The 23,126-nt window shown below is 51.2% G+C and overlaps 8 protein-coding genes across 8 annotated transcripts; 4 read left to right on the top strand and 4 right to left on the bottom strand.

The window, feature by feature from the left end:
- Positions 1-241: 241 nt before the first annotated feature.
- SMAC4_07748 (uncharacterized protein) lies at positions 242-1,577 on the top strand. The gene has a single exon (XM_066090683.1). It carries the CDS (start codon positions 315-317, stop codon positions 1,524-1,526), a length of 1,212 nt encoding a protein of 403 aa, XP_065947646.1. The 5' UTR covers positions 242-314; the 3' UTR covers positions 1,527-1,577.
- A 375-nt stretch (positions 1,578-1,952) lies between these two features.
- SMAC4_07749 (uncharacterized protein) lies at positions 1,953-3,560 on the bottom strand (the record flags this gene model as incomplete). Its single annotated transcript, XM_003346046.1, has 1 exon — positions 1,953-3,560. The coding sequence occupies one exon, from the start codon at positions 3,558-3,560 to the stop codon at positions 1,953-1,955; it is 1,608 nt and encodes a 535-aa protein (XP_003346094.1).
- A 3,804-nt stretch (positions 3,561-7,364) lies between these two features.
- Positions 7,365-7,592, bottom strand: SMAC4_14046 (uncharacterized protein; the record flags this gene model as incomplete). The annotated part of the gene is made up of 1 exon (XM_066091753.1): positions 7,365-7,592. The coding sequence occupies one exon, from the start codon at positions 7,590-7,592 to the stop codon at positions 7,365-7,367; it is 228 nt and encodes a 75-aa protein (XP_065947647.1).
- Positions 7,593-8,384: 792 nt separating this feature from the next.
- On the bottom strand, positions 8,385-9,396 carry SMAC4_07750 (uncharacterized protein). Its single transcript, XM_003346047.2, has 2 exons — positions 9,245-9,396; positions 8,385-9,193 (listed from the first exon to the last, which is right to left on the bottom strand). Exons 1-2 carry the CDS (start codon positions 9,371-9,373, stop codon positions 8,423-8,425), a joined length of 900 nt encoding a protein of 299 aa, XP_003346095.2. The 5' UTR covers positions 9,374-9,396; the 3' UTR covers positions 8,385-8,422.
- Positions 9,397-11,281: 1,885 nt separating this feature from the next.
- Positions 11,282-12,912, top strand: SMAC4_07751 (uncharacterized protein). Its single transcript, XM_003346048.2, has 2 exons — positions 11,282-12,316; positions 12,389-12,912. Exons 1-2 carry the CDS (start codon positions 11,287-11,289, stop codon positions 12,562-12,564), a joined length of 1,206 nt encoding a protein of 401 aa, XP_003346096.1. The 5' UTR covers positions 11,282-11,286; the 3' UTR covers positions 12,565-12,912.
- Positions 12,913-12,977: 65 nt separating this feature from the next.
- Positions 12,978-14,468, top strand: SMAC4_12861 (uncharacterized protein). Its single transcript, XM_066091116.1, has one exon. It carries the CDS (start codon positions 13,161-13,163, stop codon positions 14,313-14,315), a length of 1,155 nt encoding a protein of 384 aa, XP_065947648.1. The 5' UTR covers positions 12,978-13,160; the 3' UTR covers positions 14,316-14,468.
- A 1,906-nt stretch (positions 14,469-16,374) lies between these two features.
- On the top strand, positions 16,375-19,011 carry SMAC4_07753 (uncharacterized protein; the record flags this gene model as incomplete). Its single annotated transcript, XM_066090684.1, has 2 exons — positions 16,375-17,839; positions 17,916-19,011. The coding sequence occupies 2 exons, from the start codon at positions 16,375-16,377 to the stop codon at positions 18,320-18,322; spliced, it is 1,872 nt and encodes a 623-aa protein (XP_065947649.1). The 3' UTR covers positions 18,323-19,011.
- Positions 19,012-19,665: 654 nt separating this feature from the next.
- Positions 19,666-21,843, bottom strand: SMAC4_07754 (uncharacterized protein; the record flags this gene model as incomplete). The annotated part of the gene is made up of 2 exons (XM_003346050.1): positions 19,666-20,732; positions 21,429-21,843. 2 exons carry the CDS (start codon positions 21,841-21,843, stop codon positions 19,666-19,668), a joined length of 1,482 nt encoding a protein of 493 aa, XP_003346098.1.
- Between the last annotated feature and the right edge of the window lie 1,283 nt (positions 21,844-23,126).

The following is a 23,126-nucleotide window of genomic DNA, read 5'->3' on the forward strand; positions in this document are numbered from 1 at the left end:
AAAAGCTCGTGGTTCGGTCGTACGTCTGTGCAGCTGATTGAGCGGGTTTGAGGCCATTCCATGTCACATGTGTCATTGCCTTGATCCTGAACCGAACATGTCGGCGATTGATTGACTCGGTGGCGTTCATCCCCGAGCGTCGACACATGGACCCGGCCCGGCCCCGGGACTCGGTCGTGATTGTGTGTCAGTGTTGTGATATATCTGTCCGTAAGATCCGTGGTGTTTAAGCTCACGTCATGCAACTGTTTTTGATCCTTTACTGTACCAACATCAATTTTTACACTTCCAACTATCACATCACAACTTTCATAATGACGGCTTTACAACCATATTTCGCGGAGGTCTGTCAAACGACCGCGGGTCTCTTGACCAGCAACACTTGCACTCCGTGTCTTTATCACATCCGACATCTCACAACATCGCTCCCGAGGAGTGCATCACAACATAAAATCGCCACAAGATCTCTCAGCTCAACATCTTCAACATCAACGTTGCAAAGGAGATCAATCCACCAATCTCATCGATCTCGCTCATCACCACCACAACAAGCAAAAGGGGCACTTCTCAATCGCATAAACCCCTTCCAACCATCATCTTCCTTCCGCCTTTACAGCACCGCACCACCAGAACCAACAATAACCCCCATCTTCGAGCCCGTAACCTGCACATTCCAATACCTCGTCGCCGACCCCCTCACCTCCTTTGCAGCCATAATCGACCCCGTCCTCGACTATTCACCCCTGGATAACTCCATCTCTACCACCTCCGCCGACTCTTTACTCTCCGTCATACGCTCAAAAGGCTACAAAATCGCCTGGATCTTGGAAACCCACGCCCACGCCGACCACCTATCCGCTTCTTCCTACCTCCAAAAACGGTTAACCGAGATCCAAGGGGAGGAACACAAACCCCCCATTGGTATTGGCAAAAGGATTGGGACGGTGCAGAACCTGTTCAGCAAGCGGTACGGCGTCCCAGAGGAGGAGGTCAAGTCCGTCTTCGGCCACTTGTTCGACGACGACGAGATCTTCCACATCGGCACCCTCTCAGCCCAAGCCATCCATCTCCCCGGGCACACACCCGATCACCTAGGCTACCGCATCGGCAACAACGTTTTCTGTGGCGACTCGCTCTTCAACGCAGACATCGGCACCGCGCGTTGTGATTTCCCCGGCGGGAGTGCTCACGACCTTTACCACTCCGGTCGAAAACTGCTGCAGAGTTTACCGGAGGAAGCCAAGATCTGGACGGGCCATGATTATCCGCCTGAAGACAGGAAGGAGCCAGTGCCGTGCCTGACTGTCAGGGAGCATAGGGAGAGGAATAAGCATTTGCGGGATGGGATTACGGAGGAGGAGTTTGTGAAGGCTAGGCAGGAGAGGGATCGCAGCTTGGCGGCGCCGAGGCTGTTGCATCAGAGTTTGCAGGTTAATATCAGGGCGGGGAAGTTGCCGGGGGAGAATGAGAAGGGGTTGAGGTTGTTGCATTTGCCGGTTAAGATCAAGACGGATAAGAAGTGGTGATTTTGGACGGTTTGATAGGATAGGGTAGTTGGAAGGGATTCACGGGAAGACAGTGAGACAATTAGGAGATGAAGAGAAGCCTGTAATGAAACGGTATTTGAGCAGTTGATGAGTACTCCGACAACAGAGGTTGGCGCCGTCAGAGATACGTAGAAACCTCTACCACCGCGCTCCATGCTAACGGCTTGCCTTGCAAGCAGAGGGTGCTGAGCCTGGGAATCCCAAAGATCGACGAGATAACAGGTACTAACTGTCGTCATACCAGAAACGAAGAGAACCGAGACCGACAGAAGAGAGAATAGGGAACAAAGAAAACAGCTAGCAAGTCGGTAAAAGCTAGCGAAAAAGATGACACCGGGAACCGTCTCCATGGGCGAAACGATAAAATCCCTTCACCGGCTGGTCGTACCACTAGGCACCATCACTTCAAGAAATGATCTCGCCCTCCTCCGCCTCCGCGTCCCAATCATACCTCTCCAGTCTCAACGGGTCAACCCCCAACGCATACTGCACCACGTCCTGCTCATGCTGCTCAATCCATTCCAACAGGTTCTTCAACCTCCGGTACATCCCTTCGTACAGGTAATAGTCACCGTACCAAATACGGAACCACGAGGTCATCACGTTGGTCATGACCTCTTCGTTGGAGCGACTATCCAAGATAGACTGCCGCATTGGTCGCAAGCCCTGGTACATGTGCTTGACGAAGATCTTGAAGCGGGCGAAGCGGTGGTAGAGATCATCGATCTGCCAGGTGGTGAGGTAGGGTACTGTCAAGAGGTCGTCTTCTTGGATTGGGAAGCTGGAGACAATCGGCGCGCCGTACTCGGCCCAGCTTGCAAAGTCTCCTCCAGGGCGGAAGTCTTCGAGAAGCTTGCCCCACCCGAACAGGACTTGGTACTTGACCCTGTTGAGGGCATCCAGCAGCAGCGACCTCGCGAAGCGTACGATATGGCGTCTGAATGCCGCCATGCCATGGTCCCTCAAGAAGCACCGATTGCACTTGGGCTCCCTCAGATCTCCCAACTCGGCATCCCACACCGAATACTGCCCTAGCTCCCTCACCAGCATATCCTCAGTCTTGTACGCCGCGATGGGCAGGCGAAACTGTGACGCATCTTGCCACTTTGAGCAACCTCTGCAGCGAACGGTGCACATCATCCATACGTACACCTTGTTTCGCTGGTTACCGAACGCGGTGAAGCGGCGCCCCGTTTCGGAGAGGGGGACAGGGTTGAAGAAGGTTGGGAAGCACCTGTCGAAGAGATTGTAGAAGGGCAGCTTGCGCCCTGTAGCCACTGGCAAGGGAGGGAGGGCGTTGCCGGGGTTGTTCGCTGGGCTAAGATGGCCCCAGTCGCCCCGAAGAAAGCGGCATTCGTTGCACCGACGGTTGTGCCGGCGAAGACCGCAAAGGAGGAGCTCGGCGTCGTAAGCAGTCCGGTCGTTGGCTGCTATGGCCTCGGCCTGCTCGTCCGCGGCCCAAAGGAACTGATTGACGCCGTTGTGAGGCATTTCGTCGTCTGGGTGGGTGGCCTCGTAGTGTTGCCTTCGGACGTCGGCAAGTGACCTGACCTCTTCTGAAACACGGGCATATACCCGGTGTTGGATGATCCTCCCCCTCACATCGTCTTCCCACCCGTTGAGAAACCACCATTCAGCTAGGCGGGTAGCCTCTCTGCTGCCGGGAGGGGGCTTGCGGAGGTTGAGCCGCAGGATGTTGTGGTTGTCGAACCTTTGGTGCGGCAGGAGTTTGAGGCAGCCTCCGCAGGCATACCTGTTGGACTCCCAGTCACTGGAGCCGACGGGGGGGATGATCTGGTTATCCCTGCCTCTGATGAGCGGCACGATACCGCCATATTCGGGAAGCAGCTCAAGAGCGAGGAGGCGCTGGAGGAGGTTGACGCGTGTTGGGTGGATGATGGTCCGGAGAGTCTGGCAGGTTTGGGCCAGGTTGATTAGGGAGATGGGATCGACGTATCCCAGAATGTTGAGCTGAATGTCCATCGGGACAGTGTGCAACGAAATGGCCGGCATTTTCGTTGAGTGCCAGAGGCGGAGAGAGATTTGATGAGGGAGTGAGTTTGGCGAAGATGGTTGATGAGTTGTATGTTTATATATTCCAAACAAGCTGGGTAAGCTTCCTGTCGCGCTGGCGGGTTTTCCGTTACGAAAAGAAGGTTTTTGGGTTGATTAAATTAAAGTGAGGAGAAATAATGAGGAGGAGGTTGACGCGTCCAGTAAGATGCTGAAAGTAAAGGTAGACAATTTCAAGTTGAGTGTCGCAAATGATAGGCGCGATTTCCAAGCAAGTGATTACTTGGTGATGTTGAAGTGAATGTCACGAAGAGTGGGGTGAAATCGTGGAAGAGCAGAGGGGATCATTTCAGAAGCTCAGACCGTGTCTTCCTCTCTCCCTTTCAAGACTAACCCTAACCCTTATATTGTTCCTGAAATTACAAAACGGGTCTTCCATCCCCGGCCTCATTCGCCTGTGCAGTCTTGGCAAAAGGTGGTCTGTCGTGTAGTGTCAAGCTCGCCCAGGATAAAATTAATGACACTCGGGACGAACTCCTTACCATAGTGATACGGGAGACTAAGAACAACTGACTAAATTGATTACCTCAAAAACACCAGGACTCCTTAGATTGACAATAAGCTTAAGCTTACTTGGTATCAAATTCGATAAAGTTGCCGGTTTTCGTGGTGCTCCGGCCCTAATTGGTATCTTGAGTTGTGGACTTGGGGTCATCAAATTTGTCATGGGCGAGTCAAGGTGTACTAGTAGAACTCTTTGCAACTTTCTACATTTGGACCGTCGAAATGGAAGTGCTATGGTTCGACATAGATCATGGTAGATCCGCCTCACCAAGGCAGCCGTGACAGGGGCAAGGCTTGGCCCTCACGGACAAGCCTCATGCCACAACTGTATAAGAAGACCACACCTCGCTATCGCCTCCGGCGTCAGTTCGATCTAGAGAATCAATCGCCTACCTACTATATCTTGCACAGTTACTTGTGATCATTGTGTGAGGTTTCAGCTGACTCCCTGTAGTATTAACATCTTAACGTCAGTCCTGCTACTATTGGTTACGTTCATTTCATCGCGTAACAGGAAGACGTTAACCCACCAACTTCGCTTAGATGATAAAACGAATGGTCTTGATGACAGTTTCAAGCGTATTGATATTGACTCTACTGTCAATTTTCCTTTATCTCCTCATTTGATAGGTAAGCGGGTAACTGAGATCTGATTCTTCCCGTTTTCAAAGGTCCAAATGCCAAAAATTGTGCACACCACATCGCGCCACACGAACACTACGTCTCTTAGTTAAATCCATGGGACCCCCCATAGTTGACTTGCACTTAAATCATTGAAGAACCTCACAAGAAAACGAAGGGATATATGAGAGAAGGAATGGCCGATCTTCACGAACGTTGATTGTGGAACTGAGAATGGTAGGGTGCTGTTCTGTCGTATTAAGAGCCGCCGTTCTCAAATGCAGGCCGGCCATGCGCACCCATCTCACTGAGGTGCCAAACTCCGTGCTCTTCAAACATAACTTCAACCAGGCAGTAATGTAACTTGGGCTCGCTTATGCGATTTTCTATATTGAGGAATCACTATTTTGAGACGTGGTGCTGCTTGTGGTCTGCGTTGTCTTCTAGCGGGATGGAACGCCATTCAACGTTGCCGTGGCACGTGCACTTGGTGTTTTCGCTGCGGCCGGGAAGACTCCCTTCTCACATCAGTCAGCACTTTTGGATAAGGAGAACCGGTTGAAACCGCGTAACTATTCTTCAATACAGAAGAATGCATGGATCTTCAAGGTCTCCCTCCCTGTTCCTCAAGTCCTTTCTATACTGATCGCAGCTTGGTCCTGCAAATGTGCGTGTAGAACTAGGGTCTAGGTGGTGTTAGTGCTCTTTCGTGGAGGAACCCCATAGACATAGAACTCCGCACGCACCACCTACATAGCTGAGACTGTTACCGCACCAACTTTCCTGCACCAAAAGATCACGTAAAAGAGTAATTAGCACTAACACCCTAGGGCTCACGCTGTTAGTGCCGCCACAACTGAAAATTACACCTTTCCAGTACTACTTTTTTTTGTTGTTGTTGTTGTTGTTGTTATTTTTAACGTCTACTTCCGCCTCCCGTAGGGCATGAGACGTGCCGCACCGGTGAGTCTAGCATACAAAATTAAGAGCAGTGCCCTAATTGTCCACCAAAACCATTAATCCGAGGGCAAACCGAGGCCTACTGCCAATGTGAATCATGTGTTGCCCATAGCGTAAACGCGGCCCAACACTGTTTCCAATACTACTGGAAGGATGGAAAGAAAGCTCACCAGAATTGCCTGCGCAAGCAGCAGCGTGCCAACGGCAGGTCCATGACCTAGAGGTAGCCACCACCACACACCAATGTTCTTTTTTTTTTCCTGTCCAAGTTGTGTGCTGTACCATCAGAAGATGTTTCTTCCGACAATTCTTTTTTCCAGATTTTTCTTTTCTTTTTTCATGTTGTTCTTTGTTCATGTTTTTATTTTTATTTTTATGTTTTTATCTGGGTCATATCATTATCTTCCATGATACTCATCTCTAACTCAACAACAACAACAACAACAACAACAACAGGCGAGGGTAGCGAGAGCCTCAGTGCCGCGGGCACGTTTGAGTCCCTTGAGACATCTTGAAATGGGAGAATGTTTGAACGACCTGAGCTTGCGAGATCGAACAGTGAAATGATCTTGAATAAACCTGGGAAAACGTTTTCAAGTCTGACGCGACGTGATGTTGGATGACTGCAGGCGACAGATGAAGTTATATCAAAGCGAGGGAGACTGATGAAGGATGAGGAGGTTAGACGTGAGGCAGGCACATCGTGATGAAGGAGAGGTAATATTATGACTAGGTGAAAACGAGATAAGGGTTCGTTGTAGCTGAAAGAAACAGAATCCTAAACTCAGAGACTTGGATTAGATTGTTCAAATCAAGCTGGGTCAGCTTGTTGACGCGTCAAGTAGACAGGCCAAATTTGACGACAGGCGATCTCGAGCGATGAAGGAGAAGGGGCCTTTTCTGGTTGGGTGAGATTGAAAAGGAGATAAGGGTTGAAGCTGAGAAGGAGAAAGACAGGAAGAGGCGAGGAGAAATGCGAGTGTCGAACCTCAAACGGAAGGAATGAAGACTGATGTCCAAGTGAAGCCCACCAGGAAGGTGCGATACAATGCGGGAGTGACGACCGAAATGGTAGGCCTGTACCCCCAGGTATTTTTTTCAGAAGGCCAGTGATCTTGCTAGTGCATTATGTTGGACCCTACTACCTAACCTTGGTACTGGGGAAAAAAAAAACCCCCAAGAGAGTTTAACGAGTGAATAGCGCTCCGTACCACAACATGATTGGTGGCTGAGTTGGACAGGAGGTGAGTGGAAGTACCATTTGATATTGTCCTGCTGGGGGAGCCGGCGAGGAGGGTCAATGGACAGTCCCAACCATTAAGGAGGATTAGCGGGCCAGCCAGCCAATGCTCTCTCGTGACACTCCACGTCATGACCCTCAGCGACATCACTCCCTCTTGGAGGTACTTCATTCGGGCTTTGACAGCTGTGAACACGATGAAAACAAGAATATCACGTACAAGAGAACCCAGTTAGGTTCCAAAAAGATATCTGTATTCAAAACTATGAGTAATTGCTACCTTATCAAATCAAGTCAATAAAAACTACACTCCGCCCCCTTCGTTAGCGCGCGTTATCCTTGAAAACAGTATCACCCATCAAAGTGAAACTCTTATCATCTGGTGTGCCCTTCAGGACCAAAAGAGAGCCATAGGATGTTTAGTGCTTACCACAAACTAAACAAACAACCCCCCTCTCCAACTCCTTATCCGCCTTCTGCTGAACAGTGATAGTTCTCACCCCATTCGGGCACTTATTAACATAATCATCCTCAAACTCAATGCCGAGCTCTTGGGCAGTGGCGCAAAGAGTTTGTTCGTCTGGGATGGGCTTGGCGGAGCTGCAGGTGCGGCAGACGGCGGGGGTGAAGGGGATTTGGAAACACATGGCTGCTTGTTGGTGGTTTGTGGGGTGATACTCGTGGCTGGAGCACTGAGTATCTGTTTATTGTATGTAAGTGCTGGTTGCTGTCTTGGTTTGTGTCAGGTTGTGGGCGTGAGTCTGATGCGGATGCAATAGAGAGAGAAGAATTCATGTTTGACCGGGTCTGTCTTCAGCATTCATATATCTTTTCTCGATGCAAGGAACCCCCCAGGACAATTACAAGAGTTGAGTTGTTGCTTCTGTACAATACCCTTGTGTTGGTGATATCTTTTTACAGACGGGGCTCGTACTCTCGACACAATAGCCTTGTTTCGACGAACAGTGGTACTGGGCGAGACAAATGGAACAAAGAACAAAGGATATGGAAGTCTCGGGAATGAGTGGACAAAAACGGGCTGTCCGGTACTATGATTCGTCCCGACCTGGATAAAGACGGACAAGAAAGAAACGGAATGTGACTGCAGAGCCTCTAACCTGAACAACCATGGACGAGAGTGTTCCTTGACGTCGGATCACTTCCGGTCCAGAGCAATGTGAGAAGGCTCCCACCACCCCCACTCGGAGCCGTGCCGTGCCTGCCGTGTATGCCCCTCCTACTCATGGCACCAGCACCGGCACCGGAAGACATCCCCCGTCCCATCCTCGGCACTCTCGTGAACAGCTGTGAACATCTGGGTGATTGATACTTGACGGGGTGGTTCCCATAGGTAACCTTTCTGGCCAGCCAGCCATCCTTTTCATTTTTCCTTTTTTCTTCCACCAGTTTACCTTGTTTCTTTCACCTTTTCACCGTCCGTCTGATTGCACCTGTTGATGACATGCCATCACGGAGTCTAGTCATCAACAGGGAGAGCAATACGATCTCCAATGCCCTCACACCACTCGCTATCATCATCAGCGTCCATGAACCCATACTCTTTCTCTTCATCCCAGCTCCTCCACTTCCCACCAACAGCGGTCTGCCTCTCCAATCCCGGTCCGCCCTCAGGTTCGGGCCAAGTCTCTCCATTAGCGTTGAGTTTACTACCGCACGCAACCTCTATTATCTCTTTGGCAGCCATCAGCTCCGTAATATCGCATGTTTTCCACGGCCAGCCGGCGCCGTAATTGCACACGTAGGCTCTGACGCTACCAAAAGTCCAGGACATCCCGGAGCGCGGTGCGAGGGTTACGTGCTCGGGATTTCGGTGGTTCCTCTTGACATGCACAGGGGCAAGTTTCGAACCTGTGGGTGGATTGCTATCATTGAACGCGTTCATCCCGAGAATAGCTGTAAGACTACCGTATTGACAATGAATCCCCAGCATTGACGAAGCGGTAAGGAGGTCGTAAGCCCGTTGTGTCACGTTCACGGTCCAATCTCTCGACCAGTCATATGTCATGGGACACCAGACTTTGGCCGTTGGGACGGGGACAGTGGTGATACGCTGGGTGTAGTTATGCGTTGACACCTTATTGTTGAGTGTTTGCGGAGTTTCCGGGGGAATTATCGGCGTAGCGAAGGCTGAGAGGGCGGGGGCTTTCACAAGGAAAAGTAGGATTAGGAAGTTGAAGAACTGGAGGATGAATAGATGCATGCTGGCTGATGTGCCTGCACTCTGGGACTGGATGTATGTTAGTACGAAGTAGTTCAAACTGATAATGTGATCACTCACCGGTTCGTTGTAAGAACTCTTCACTGTCGTGTCTGTAACATGAGAATGATGAGGAACGATACTGCAAAACGGGAGAGCGCTTGCCTTTATACCCAGAGACCGCGAGATCATCATCCGCAACGGAAACATTCATGTCTGAGTCTTACCAGGCCATTTCCAGCGAAGTCACCTTTCCGGAAGGAAAAAAAAGTACCCAGCCCTACGTGGAATACACGGTGACGGGTACTTTCTGTTAGCAAGGCTACTACCGCTCTGCATTTCGCTGTCCATTGGATTCAAGCCTATGACTGGTATGACAGTTTGCGAGTTTATCGCGATGTTTGCCTTGCATGGTTCTCGTCATCCTGTATCGCTTACGCGCGTTTCATCTTGCGTGACATCGTGACTGTGAGCTCTTCATGTCAAATTTGTGGTCTCCGTTTAGTTTACGGACGGAACGAAGAGCCAACTCACATGGGTTTTCTCATGGTGCTTTGACCACGGTTGTTACATCACGGAGTGAAGGCTGGACGAGCGGGATGGACGAGCGGGATGGACGAGCGGGATGGGCGAGCGGACGGTTCCACAAAGGCCAGCTCAAATCTTGAAGACAGGGACGCGAAGTAGCTGTTTCAACAAAGGTATTGTAATAAAAGGGATTGAATTAGAGAAAGGTCCCAATTGTATTTGACGAGATCGGTGAGCAACTGAAGTGTAGAAGAAGACTGGACGGAGAGACGAGAGCCGGCGGAGCAAGTGGACTATGACCAAGTGACAGATTTCCTCGGAACCGAAAATTTATCCCTTTGCAGGACGCAGTTAAAGTTGGAAGCCGTGCCTTCTGCTTCTGTGAAATTGCAGTACTCCGTGAAGTTGCACCCACCCGCGAGGGCAGGAGCGACGGCATCATGGCGGGTGAGGGTTCGCAATCATTCAGGCCACCACAAGGGCGATGTGGTCGACGACAGAGGCTGAAGTTGAGACCTTTGAATGCTTCGACGGATCAGCGTCGATAAATGGCGTGTGCCCAGGATTATTTCGAGCCAAGGCCGGTGATCATCAGCTGGCGTGCAACGTGAGGTTGAAGATATCCCCGAGCAAACAAGGTGATGATCTCAATTCCGTCGTCAAAGAACTCTATATGCCCGAGGGTTCAACCTTTGGCCATTGGTATTTCCTTGCGAGGGAGAAGTTGTCCCATACAGTTCGCATTGTTTTCGGAATGCACAATGTCTTGAAATGGAGGAGTGTCCTTGATGAGTCGTTGAGATGTCGCGGACCGCTTCGAGTCACTACGCTACCGATCGTGATGCTCATCTCGGACGTCACTAACAGAATCACGGAGTGTTTCTGTGCTGTTTTGTTAACAGCTGTTGCAGGTTGAGCATCCCCTGTTAAGGCTCGCCACCTTCCGGTGATGGTGGGGTGATAGCTGCATAAAGGGACCGGGCTGGAGCGGAGTCGTTTTGGGGCCACAGGGGGTCTTTTAGCGCCCTAAGAGGCTGAAGCGGTGGAACTGCACAGGCGTTCTGGAATGTCAAAGTCAACGACCGATGACATCATGGCATCTGACGCAAGCCCAGGCCGTGTCTTGTTTGAAGTGTGACCAATCACGAGCCGCACAACGTCATGGGCAGGGTGAAAACCAACGTCTTGCTTTCTCTTTTCGTCACTGCCACATCCCGGCATCCCTCTTGTTTATCATTCATTGCTTGGATGGATACGGGAGATGCATGGACGGCACTGCACCAACCAGCATTGAACCTACACAGTACACTACACATACCTATCAAGCCACAATTCTGGACATTCAGCAAAGACAGACAGAATGCAATCATGCTGATGCCCTCTTCTTTTGTTTCCCCTTTTCCTACTTTACTCAATTACCCCGCCGTCGATTGATCTCTTTCCTCTTTTCTTTCCATTTTTGACTTTTCACCCATCCACGGCGATCACCAACCCAACCAACCTGTACATACAAACCCACCTACCTATCTACAACAAACCCTCCAACAACTAAAACGGTCTCGACATAACCGATTGGCCGACACCGAGAACCTCCGATGGCCGACAAAGGATCGTCCTACGAGCTCGAGAGAAAGGAGCATATGCCCAGTGCCTCCCCATCTTCGGGGCGACTGGAGGGAGAAACACTCGAAACAACACGACACGGCCACAGACACCACAATGGCCACACGAACGGTCTTGCTCCCCCGGGGCAGCACAATCAACCCCAATCCTCCGCCTCCTCTGCTACAGTCGTCAACGACCCAGCTCCGCCCCATCCTGTGTGGCAGTTTCTCGAAAACTGGCTCATACCCTCGACAACCGGCAACCATCCCCCCGACAGCGTGCCAACGCTAGACGACACCCCGGGCCTTCCACGCCTGAGGTACAACATGCTGGACTACAAGTGGAAGCTCATCATCGTCTCCTCCTTACTGGTCATCGAATCTTCCTTACTACCCATCGCCCTCTTCTACGGCCTTTGGTACGGCACCAGCCTGCGCCACGGCATCGTTTTCGCCATCATCACCGCCTTCTTCGGCCTCGTAACCGGCATCGAATTCGGCCTTCGCTGCCTGAAACTCATGCTTCCCCGCGACGAATACCGCCCATTGGGAACCGATCCCGTCAAGGACCGCTGGAGGTTCGACTTTACCCATCACACCCTTTCGTTCGGATACACTTACATGACGGGGATTCTCATTGGCGCCTCGATCCCCCACGAGCCGATTGTTAAGCCGCTGGCCATGCCGGTACCGCTGTTCTTTATCCAGATGGGACTGCAGTTGTTGTGGAGTGGGTGGGCGAACAAGAAACACAAGAAGGCGCCTTTCAGGTTCAGTTCAGTGCCCAAGGGAGGAAGGATCCCGCCGTTGGTGTTCACGATTGTCGAGGATATTGTAGCGGTGGATGGTGCTGGAGGCAAGGAATACAGGAGGGCGATCAACGCCAGGTACGAAGTCAGCAAGAGGTTTAGGGAGATGATTGCGAGGCAGAATTGGTTTTGGGGAGTGGGAGCGCTAGCGGATGGGATTGCTACCATGATTGTCATTTGGACGATACCGCAGGAGATTGCCTACGGTGTTGGTATGTTTTGTCCCCGTTCCTGTTCACCTTTCCTATCGAGAAACGAGTACTAACCTTGGACGTCATCAACAGCATGGGCAAGCCCCCTCATCTTCTCCATCATCTGGATCATCATCACCGTCATCTGGGTCAGACGCGATCTACGAAGAGAAAAGGCCGAATGGCGAGCAAATGCTGCTGAGCCGCGATTGTCGACTGCTGGGACAGCGACACAACAGGAGATGCAGGAACACCACAGTGCAGTCTAATAAGTACCAATCGGGGACTGGGGAAAAGAATATCACGATGTTAGAGTTTGTTTTCTTTTACATGTTCAGCATACACGCGTTTGGATGGTTCTGTTTGTGCTCTTTTCGGCGCGTTTTCTCTCTTTTCTTCAGGCAATATACCCACGCATATTTTGATGACGAATTGAATCGGTTTTGTTTTACAGTGCTTGATCTGTTCCTCGCTGATGTCGTTTGAATGCATCTAACCGCCGAGCTCTTGATGCCCAAGACCTAACATCGGGCCTCTCTGCGCGAGGCCGACCGTTTTGCCGGCCGACATGCCCCGCCCGTCGTTTGCAACCCGGCGTCCAACAATTTTTTCCGACTTCGATGACTTTCCCAGCCGACATGCCCCGCCCGTCGTTTGCAACCCGGCGTCCAACAATTTTTTCCGACTTCAATGACTTTCCCAGCGCTTCCCCTAAATCATATATTTCCTTTCTCCCTCATTTTCGTCGCTTCTTGAGACCTGCAGAAGACTCCGTGACCCATATTGGAGTTATTCTTCGGCTTGCAATTGACCCACCAAGACAACAACCTCAGCGCGACTCCCAATCTGCCGAACGGCCGCAAACATGGCTCCTCCGCCGGGTTCTAAACCTACCTCCCCTTACAACTTCGGTCTCGGCTCTGACTTCGCGATTGCCCTCGTCCAACCCTTTCTCTACTTTTTCTCCGCAATCCTCCTCAACCTACCCGCGGCAATCCTGAGTACCCACGACAGTGATCTCCCACCGAGAGTGGTTTCCAACCCCGCAAGCGTCACGGAAGATGCATCTCCCAATACCTGCGGTTTCACTCAGCCCGATGAATCCTTCGCCTCTCTGAGCAGCCCGCGCGTTACCGGAGTTGGGGAAAAGGCAGCGATATCACTACCCCTTATTGTTGTGATATGTTTTGCCTCCTACTACCTTGACGTCAAATGGCATGATCCCCGCGCCTTCCACGCCTTCGCCTTCCGCGCCCCCGGCCGGTCTTTTTTGACAAACAAGCTCCTTACTTTGGGCCGGATCCCGCCGCCTGATGATTACCGCGTGACCCAGCGCCGCGAGGCGATGCGGCTGCTTTTCCTGGTGGTTGTCTCGGCGGTTTTATGTCCCGTTGCGGACTATTTGTTGTATGGGCCTGTTGGCGGAAAGGGAGCATTTGTCCTTTTCAGGTTTGAAGCTGAAGCTGAAGGCCAAGGGTTGTGGGTTTACTATTTCGTCGGAGTCGTCCGTTATTTGTTCAGTTATTTTGGCAGGAGCATGTTGTGGGGAGCACAAGTTGCCATGATGCTTCTAGGTATGACTCTGTCCTGCATGGCCACGTCGGCGGTGAGCGTGGTTTTGGCCTATGCGACTTTTAGGGGGAGGTATGGTCTTGTTGATATTTGGGATAGAAGGATCGAGAGGTGGGAGGATGCTTGGGCAAAGGAAAAACGTTGGGCGTTTGAGGATGAGTGGGAGGACATCCACACAATGGAGAAAAATGAGGCGGAAAAGGTACACGATGAGATCAGGGAAAGAAAAAACGAGTTATTGTTCTGGCGGAGAGGGATGAGGGAGGGGAGCGGATATGGACCTGATTATTGGTCGCCGAGGGGAAAGGCGGATACGAGTGTGAGGCAGAGAGTGTACAAGTATTCGAGGAACGTGGGCGTGGACGAGGGCGCGCACATGTATAACCCTACCGCTTCTGGAGTCAGTACTCGTACAAGCGGGGGGTGCAAAGGGTGCGTCATAGGTTGATGCCTTCCTTCTTCTAGCTCTACATGAATGAGTAGAGAAGATGTTTTCATCAAGGCCGACGATATACCTAGCCCGGAGGCAGAAGATGGTGTTCCGTTGAAGGTCGTCGGTATCGTTCACCGCACAATTTGCACAAAAGCCTTCATCTCCATAGGGACTCGCTAGACAAAATGAGTATCTGACCAATCACAGCTAAGATATATACGTCAGGCCAATGCATTCTGCAGGATGTGAGCAAAACAACGAAGGTGCATCCGACAAACTGCAGCACTGGAGGGTTGCGATTGCCATAGACTTCTGGATCACGTCTCCTGGTCTCTATCGATGCCTTTCTGTTCCTCAACCCCTTCATAATTGTGCTTTCATTAGCGCACAAGACTCAAAAGTAAACAAACACCCCTACGAACAAGGCCCGAACCGAACCGGCCTTCACCCCGAGAAACACTCCGGTAACCAGCACGGCTTCTCGCCGTCTCAGGTATACGACTCCCGCTTGATTCTACCTGAAGTCCTGACTGGGACTTAAAGCCCAAACTCGACCGATGAAGACGATGAAGACGATGAGGTCTGAAACCATCCATGATTCCGAAATTAACTTCTGTGGTTTCTAGAAGACGACCATTCCAACTGCAGTCCCCAGTCATGAAACCGCCACTCGAAACATCAAGGTCGTTTGCCATAGTCCACGGAACGATACTATTTTCTTTGAGCTGTCCGCAAATCCAATGGTCTAAGTCGAATCGTGAACCTCATTTGATCAGGGGTGCTTCCCGTCACTCACCACCCACGCTCATAACATCGGCAAGAATCATTGCTTCAGGTTAACTCTCCATTGCACTCCTTCGGCGCTAAGAAGGACATTGAAGAATCAAAGAAGCGTGGCATGGGATGTTCGGTGTCGGATTTGGTTCTTCCATTTCAACATATTTCTTGCGAGTTTAAACAGTGGGAGGAGGAAGAACTGCGTTAGGTTGGGTCCGGCAACGGTCGTGGAGCCCATCAAAGTGGCAAGTCCCTTCAGTCAAGGGTTCTCTTGGGGTGAGCAAGAGGTCTAATCATGTCAATACTGCAAGGCCTATGATGTGGTTGGCGATCTCAAAGTCGACGACAATGCGTCCATCAAGGATACTGAGACTCTCTACGGCTCAACACAATCGGTGACTACCGGCATGTGGGCAAAGGATAGGAAGCTGAAACAGGTTAGACTGCTGAATTGACATTACATCAACCAGAGTCTAGATGGATTTGCGGTATATTCAATGGGACAGGTGTTGGGGTGGGGTAAGGAGGAGGTGAACGGCTTGGTCAATGGGATGAGAAAGACTATTAGGGATGTGAGGAGCTTGAGTTATTACACGGTCAAGTGGTTTATGGGAGGAAGCTGGAGGAGACAGTGTGATTTGAGGATGGAGATGCCCTGGTTTGGATGAGCAGAATGACCGATTGGACCACCGGATTCCTCCTCCACGGTTCTGTGGTCAACATGATCGGGGCTCCTTCCTTGATCAGTCTCTGAAGGAAGGATCGAACGGAGAAGGAGGCGACCTGGAACCAAACACCCCGCCAAGGCTCACATCTTCAGGCCCGAAACTTCCAGTCGGGGCAGGGGCGATGTGACGATCAAATCGAGGTCCTTATCGAGTTCCGTCACTCGGTGCCACCTGGCATCTGATCCAGAACTTTCTGCCAGGCTGCCTGCCCGCCCGCCCGAGAATTGACTGGTCTCTGGACTTCACTGCCGTTGAGCGCACGTTCCCAACTGACCCAATCTTTGCACTGCAGTGGCTTCACTTCTTCTCCACGTTCTCAACTCTTCTCTGGCATCTTTCGCGTCCGACGCATCATCCATTCTCGCGCACCTTTGCCATCTTACCCGCCAACTGGGATTCCAACAGACACTCTCTCCTCCTGCGTCTTCCACTACAACGTAAGCGCACCATCCATCCCTCTAGATTGAAGGCTCCCCATCGGTGTTTGGCCATATCATACAAGCAACGGCAATGCCAATTTCGATCCTCCTCCAGCGATTTAGTTACCCTCCCACCCCAGTCTCGACAACATGCAAGTACCCCAACCCCCCACCATATTAAAACGACAATATGATTGGAGCAAGTTTCCCGGACGGCAAATGACCGAAGAAGAACGGCTAGAGGCCGAGGCCAGGATGGATCGCGTATATTACGAGATGGAGCAGATGTTTAAGAGAAGTGAACCGATAGTCAACCAAATGTGCGAAAACTTTCGGAACGGGCTCGGTTTCGTGGAAACCACGCCTGACGATAACGAGTCCGTGGTAGCCGTTGTGGACACGGATGAACCGGACTACAGAGTACTGTCGACGCCCTCACAGCCAACATCACCAGTCGCGCCTCAGTCTCCAGTTGCCCCTGTCTGGTCCCCCTTGTCGCCGACCTCAACACTTGTCCCCGAGTCTTCAGGGTCCAGTACCCCTCAACCAGAGGCCAGTACCTCGTTCCCCTTGGAGAAGACCTTAGAGCTTTTGTCTCAGCTTTCAGTCTCCAGTACCACTGATCACCACCTGCCTGCGTCTTTAGTCGCCCCAACCCTATCCCCCCTGTCGCCGACCTCACCACAGTCTTCAGAGTCAAGTACGCCTCGACACATCACGTCGGAGTCTCCAGGCCACGATGGAGAGAACGATGACCATAAGTACAACAAGTACACTGAGAACAACGAGTACACTGAGAACAACGAGTACACTGAGAACAACGAGTACACTGAGAACAACGAGTACACTGAGTACAAGGACTATAACGAGTGCGAGAAAGGCAGCTTTTACGAGCTAGAAGCGTGGAAACCTACATCAAGCATTGCCATTCTACAATCGACTGAAGGCTTGAAGGAGGAAGAGTCGAGCTCAGTCTCGCCCCCAGAACAGTTGCGGCACAGAATCACATCGTTCAAAGACGCACTCGAGGTGCCCCTGCGAGCAAAGGAAGAACCAAAGACGACCGACGTTTTACCCACCGGCACCACACTTCTTCAGCTATTCTATGACAAGTTCATTGATCCGCAGTCAACAACCTGGGAGGAGAGCCACAGGATACTCACAAGCTATCCCAGGTTCACGCGCTTAAGACTCATCGAGGGCACCGAAGACTCAACTTTGCGGAAGATGTTCGATCAGGAAGGTGCACGAGAGGGAATGAACGAAATGATAACGCTCATCGCATCCGATGCGGAGGCAAAGTCTCGTCTTCCAGCAACCTCCCAGGAACTTCAGAAAGCCAGGTTTTATGCTGTTCTCGGCGGACCAGGTTCGGGAAAGTCCACAATCTGTGCTTCATGGGCGAAACTGGACAGGAGTGTCATGCACATTGCCATTGGCGACATCCTGCGCCACGAGGCAGAGCGTCCTGATAGTCCATATGCCGAAGTGCTCAAGGCCAATCTTGCAAAAGGCGCAATCGGTGATCCGGTAATGACAGTCGGTCTCATCAAGAACCACATTCGCACACAACTACGAAGCGCAACAGTGCCTATCCGCACCTATCTTCTCGACGGTACGTGCCTGATCTCCTCATACGCATGACAATTTGTGTTCTGACCGTGCTAACCCCCTTGTTCTCTCTGAAACAGGATTCCCCCGTGCGTCCACATCAGCCGCCTTTTTTGAGGCAGCCATCGCTCCTATCAGCAAAATCATCGTCCTCGAAATGCCCCAGGCGGCTCTCGTCGAGAGATGCCGCCAGCGAAACCGGTCCGACGATAATGAGGAGGCCATCCGCAAACGTATTGGCGTTTACAACACCAAGGTATCTGACGTTATCGCCAAGTATAGCGAGATGGGCAAGGTGCGTCGTGTATATCGGCCATCTGACAATCTTAATTTGGCTTGCATGGGGCTTTTTAGCACTGAGATGGGGGATTACCTGCCTGTGGATATCCCTGAGACGGTGTTTTGCGATGTTGTTGCTTGCGGACTCATTCTCTGGCAGTTATTCGACGAACGTGATGATGGGAACAGGCTGTTTCCTTACTTTTAGAGCTGGCGGTTTCTGTTCAATTGGGATCAGTACTTTCACCAGTGGCTTGCGCGGGGAAAAGGAGATATCTTAGAAGGGTGGATTGCTGAGGATAACTTTCGCTGCGCCTCGACTTGGGGAGGGTCTGATGATGGACTAGAGAATAGCAGGAATATTCCCTCTTTAGCGCCCGGGCACCAATATATATAATGTACAGTAATATCTGAGACAGCGAAGAGAGAGGACATCGTGGTGTTGGAGTGGGCAGTTTGTCAATATCCAGCTTGCCAACACGGTTCCTCTAGCAAAATATCACAAACAGAAAACTCGATTTGATGATTCACTTTTACGCCAACCCAATTCCACTTTAGATGCAGTGCCTGTGACGGGCTGATGACCATGGAGTCATGGAAGCTGGAATCCAAGCTGATGTCATTTGCTCCTGCCCCCACCAGCCTGGCGCTTGCCCGACCGCCTGGCAGACAGGAACTTCCGGAAATATGCAAGTAGTCGCGTATAGGTGGCGATTGCCATGAATGAGTTCTAATCTGCGCAATATTCTTCATTTCGGTTTCCTTCTTCTTCGTTCCTCGTTCTTGTCCCCTCCGTACTTTTTGCCTGTTTCTCCCAATCTTTCCCCTTTGTATTCAACCTCAGTATTTCTGTCCAACTGAACTCATCCAAAGTACACGCTTTCTCCACGTTCGCCGGTCTCTACATGCTCATGATGGGATCCAGTACCTACGGCAATCCGTCTTGAACCTGTCTCTCGCCTTCCACTCACTGGTAACGTCTGTTTTTCGTATTCCCTGATCTTGAATCTCGTCAGTTCAAGAAGTGTTGCTCACGAGAGTCAGGTTGAAGTGCTCAGTTCTCATTCACTTGGGTATAAAGAGCCAGAAAACAGCGATAACCGACAACTATGATATTGTTTCAGGGGAAGTGGCTTTCTTGTCCTCGAATTTCCGGTTTCTCACCCAAGACTTCCTTGCCTACTATGTACCATTCTCGTCAGTAACCGTGTCCTTTCTCGTGCACTCTTCTTCCAAGTGGTTTGACTCACACTGGGCTATTGACACACTGCAAGCGTGTCGCGATCACCACCAGAGTCACAGATCAACAGCCATTTCTTCATGATTAATAAGTTTGGCTAACAACAAATCACTTTTATGGCCTTGGCAAACACACATACAAACCCACGCTGGTTTTGTCCGTGTGAAATCACAACGATCAACACTTTCTGACAGTATTTTTCTTCTTTTGGTCTACTGCTGGAGTGCTGCCTGCGTTTCAGATTCCAGTGGCCATCCAAACCCTAACCTGGCGCTTACAAACGAAGTTCCATCACCCGCAGATCCATCGCCTCAAGCTTCGTCAACATTCTGTTCATGACCCCGGCGATAGACGGTGGGCCAACCCACTGGTCTCTCCCACGGGAGTATCTGCGTCGCCACAGTCCCTGTCTCCCTAGTCCGCCAGCCTTCAAAGAACTTCCGCTCCTGGTCTTCGTGAAGGTGTTGGTTCATGTCAGGCGGCGCACCCGGTAACCGGTAACTATTTACCGTGGCCACATGGATACCTTCGACCATAACCCCTCTCTTCATCCTCCCAACCAGCTCCTGCAACATCCTAGCCACGTATGCGGTAACGTGCCACTCCTCATGGATGTAAATGGTCACCCTTCTGAGCTTTTCCCACCTCTTCAGCTTCCATGCCCTCCTGATGTCTTCGTTGTCAACAAAACACCGGAGACATTGACTCGCGGGCAGTTCTTCTCCAGCTTCGGTGCGCAGGAATCCGAACCGGAAATCTAGCTCCGTCATCCCCGGACACCGCTTCCTAACCGTGTTCCCCATCATGACGAGTTTTCTGGTCCAGGCTGCGAAGTCCTCGTCACTGACGAAGTCGCGAAAACACTTGACGTGCAAGCGTTTGATGATCCACGAGTTGGCTCGGCCAATCCTCGTCAACCATAGCCTGTGGTGCGTCAGGTCCAGTTGGAACGTGTTGGTGGGCCAAAAGACAGCAGAGGCCTCCCGAGCGAACTGTCGGGATAAGCACAGCACGGTGGGCAGAGGATCGTACAATGGACCGGCGGCTTTGCGGGCGTCTTGGACTTCGAAGTACCAGAGGGGTATGGGAAGGGTGTGGTGAGGAATGATTGGCTCGGGGGAGGTGAGCATGTAGCCGTATATCATGTTACGGATCTCGGGAGGGAGTTGGAAGAAAGGAAAGGGTTGCTGGCGGGCCTGGGGTTGGAGGGGAGCAAGCGTTGAGTGGCTTGCGAGAAGCGGTTGGGACACCACGGCCTGACCAAAGGCTGTGAATGAGGGAGGGACCACTGGGCCAGCTGAGGTGTTGGTGGTCGGATTGCTGGAGCTAGAGGCAGAGGGGGCCTCTGCCATGATTATGTCTTCGGCACTTTCGTCAACTGAAAGAGAATTGTGTGTTAGGTTCAGAGTGGTGAAAAGACAGGACAGGTATATATAAAAGGGTGCAAGATGACACAAGCAAAGCTGGAGTTGAAGTACGACATGCGGTTGTCTGCCTCCTTATACCCAAGTTTGTATGTCATCATTTGGTGAGAAGCTTCCTGATGGAAGGGAGACAACCAACATGGAAAAGCTAACAAACTCAGACATCCCCACAACAGAGACGACAACCGCGGAAGATGTGTGTGTGTGTGTGTGCGTGCGTGTGTGAATGTGCGCAAGGAAAGCCAGACAAGGGAGAATAATGAAGAAACATGACTGGGTATGTATCGATGAAGGCAGGAGGACTGGACCAGACTTGAACTGTGAAGCGTCAAGCGCTGAGTCTAATTGAAAGTGGAAGACTCATTGCCCCTAACGGAAGCTATGGAACAGTGCAGGGTCATGTAACAGGTATTTGCGACAGGGGTAACAGGTGGAGATGAGGGGCGACGAGATTCGTCTCGAAGGCCGAAGGGAGATGTGATGGTGATGATGATGGTGATGGTATTGTGTCAGGCCCCGGAAGCCGTATCGGGAGCTATCAAGTAGCCTGTTGCGTGTGGCGAGACGTCATTTGGTGGCAGGCCTGTTGTGGGATATGAGAAGAATGGTTATGAAGGGTAAAGCAAAGATGCATGTGGTCGGGGACTTACTTTCGCCTTCCTCGAGGGAACTAGACCTAACAGCGTCGTCATCGTCCTCTCGGATCTCGCCTTCCTCCAGAGACATAGAATCATGATCTTCGGCGGGAATCTGACGGATTTCACCCTCCTCGAGCGAGTCCTCGTCCTCGTCATCTTCGATAATCTCGCCCTCCTCGAGAGACATGGAGTCGTCCTCTGCGGCAGTTGCGGCGGTGACAGAGACGGTGACAGAGACTACAGCCGCGGGAGGATAGGGCAATGAAGGCACCTCCACGGAAGCTTGGATGCTGTTCATCACAGCCGAGTCCATGTCAACGTCCATGTCCATGTCTTGATCTTGATCGTGCTCCAGTGGCGCAGCGACGTTGGAAGGCAACTCATGGTGAGTGTCATGGCCGGTGGGGCTAGAGGAAGTGTTGGACATGTTGATACCGGTTGAAGACATGATTAATTCGTGAAAGAAAAAACGCAAATGATAAGTCATCGTCATGGGACCTGGAGAGAGGAAGATTGAGCAAGGGGGAAATTTTCGAGACAAAAGATTGCTTGCGTGGTGCTGGTGGGATATCTTGGGCTGTCGAGGATGGAAGTTTGGGAAAATTTGGAGAGAAGGATGAATACATTTTGGGGAATTTGGGAGGAGAGAATTTAGTAGAATGTGTGCGTAGACTAGGGGATAGGCATCGGTTTGCTCTGCTCTGGTCGAGTGAATGGATGATACTACCAAAACGGGACGGTTCTTGGCTTTGGTGATTGGATGTAGTGATTAGGAGTGAAGGGCGGTTGACTTGAGTGAATGGTTTTCCTATGGAATTCATCACGCCAGTCCCCCCCGCCTGAGCCGGGCGCTCAAATGGCGGTGGTGTTTTGAGCAAGCTTGATGCCATCCGCCAACAAGTCCACCAGCTTCGCAATCGGTCTGGCAGTCGGTATCTCTAGGGATACCTAGGATCAATTTTGACCCAAGGCAGGGGACGAGGGAGGTATATCAGGTCGAGCCGCATTTAAACGACCGCCAAACGACATCATCCACAACTTTACAATAAATGGCCGTACAAGTCTCGGTGATCTCAGCCATTGACACCATTGACACTAAAAGACCATGGTCCATGGCAGACCTCGGCTCCGTCTCAACAGTCTTGAGTTTGGGTGAATCGCCCCAATAGATCTAGAAGGACATCTCAAAATTGCTCGAAAGCCATGCAGAAACGCCATCATTTGTACACCTCGTACAATGATGTGACATTTCAATGCGTACAACCGGGAGGAGGTGCGCTTTTCCTCCGTCTGCTGTGTAAGAGCAACCCATCGACCTGGGTGTATTCTATCCGCACAAACTTCTCTTCTGTGATTCGCCCGTGATACAACACGACAGGAGTTGGTTGGTTGATATCTGCACCTTATTGTTTCTGTCCAGCAAGGAATAGCAACGCTTGTTCGAGAATGGGCAAGAAGTGGATGGCCTGGATTGTTGGCCGTGATGGCGTCTCTAGTGGTCTTGCCCTTTTTCCTGAAGGAATGGTTTTAGGATTCACCATCCATTTCTTCCCTCTGCCAGCAGAATGGTAAAGAAGGCGGCATTGCTTGGCGAAGGATTGAAGATGGGAAGCTGTGAGCGAGTCCGGACCGAGTTCCTTTGTCTGTCGGCAGAGTTGGATGAATCGAGGCCAGTTTAAGGGCGAAAAAAAAAGGAAACGATGTTAAGGA

This window comes from Sordaria macrospora, chromosome 7 (assembly GCF_033870435.1).
Source record: "Sordaria macrospora chromosome 7, complete sequence".
Lineage (NCBI taxonomy): Eukaryota > Fungi > Ascomycota > Sordariomycetes > Sordariales > Sordariaceae > Sordaria > Sordaria macrospora.

Bases quoted from the DNA above. Each gene is read 5' to 3' on its own strand.
- SMAC4_07748 (XM_066090683.1), top strand. From the start codon at position 315: ATGACGGCTTTACAACCATATTTCGCGGAGGTCTGTCAAACGACCGCG.
- SMAC4_07750 (XM_003346047.2), bottom strand. From the start codon at position 9,373: ATGTTTCCGTTGCGGATGATGATCTCGCGGTCTCTGGGTATAAAGGCA. The intron at 9,194-9,244 runs GTGAGTGATCAC...ACATACATCCAG, and splicing joins AGAGTTCTTACAACGAACCG to TCCCAGAGTGCAGGCACATC.
- SMAC4_07751 (XM_003346048.2), top strand. From the start codon at position 11,287: ATGGCCGACAAAGGATCGTCCTACGAGCTCGAGAGAAAGGAGCATATG. The intron at 12,317-12,388 runs GTATGTTTTGTC...CGTCATCAACAG, and splicing joins GGAGATTGCCTACGGTGTTG to CATGGGCAAGCCCCCTCATC.
- SMAC4_12861 (XM_066091116.1), top strand. From the start codon at position 13,161: ATGGCTCCTCCGCCGGGTTCTAAACCTACCTCCCCTTACAACTTCGGT.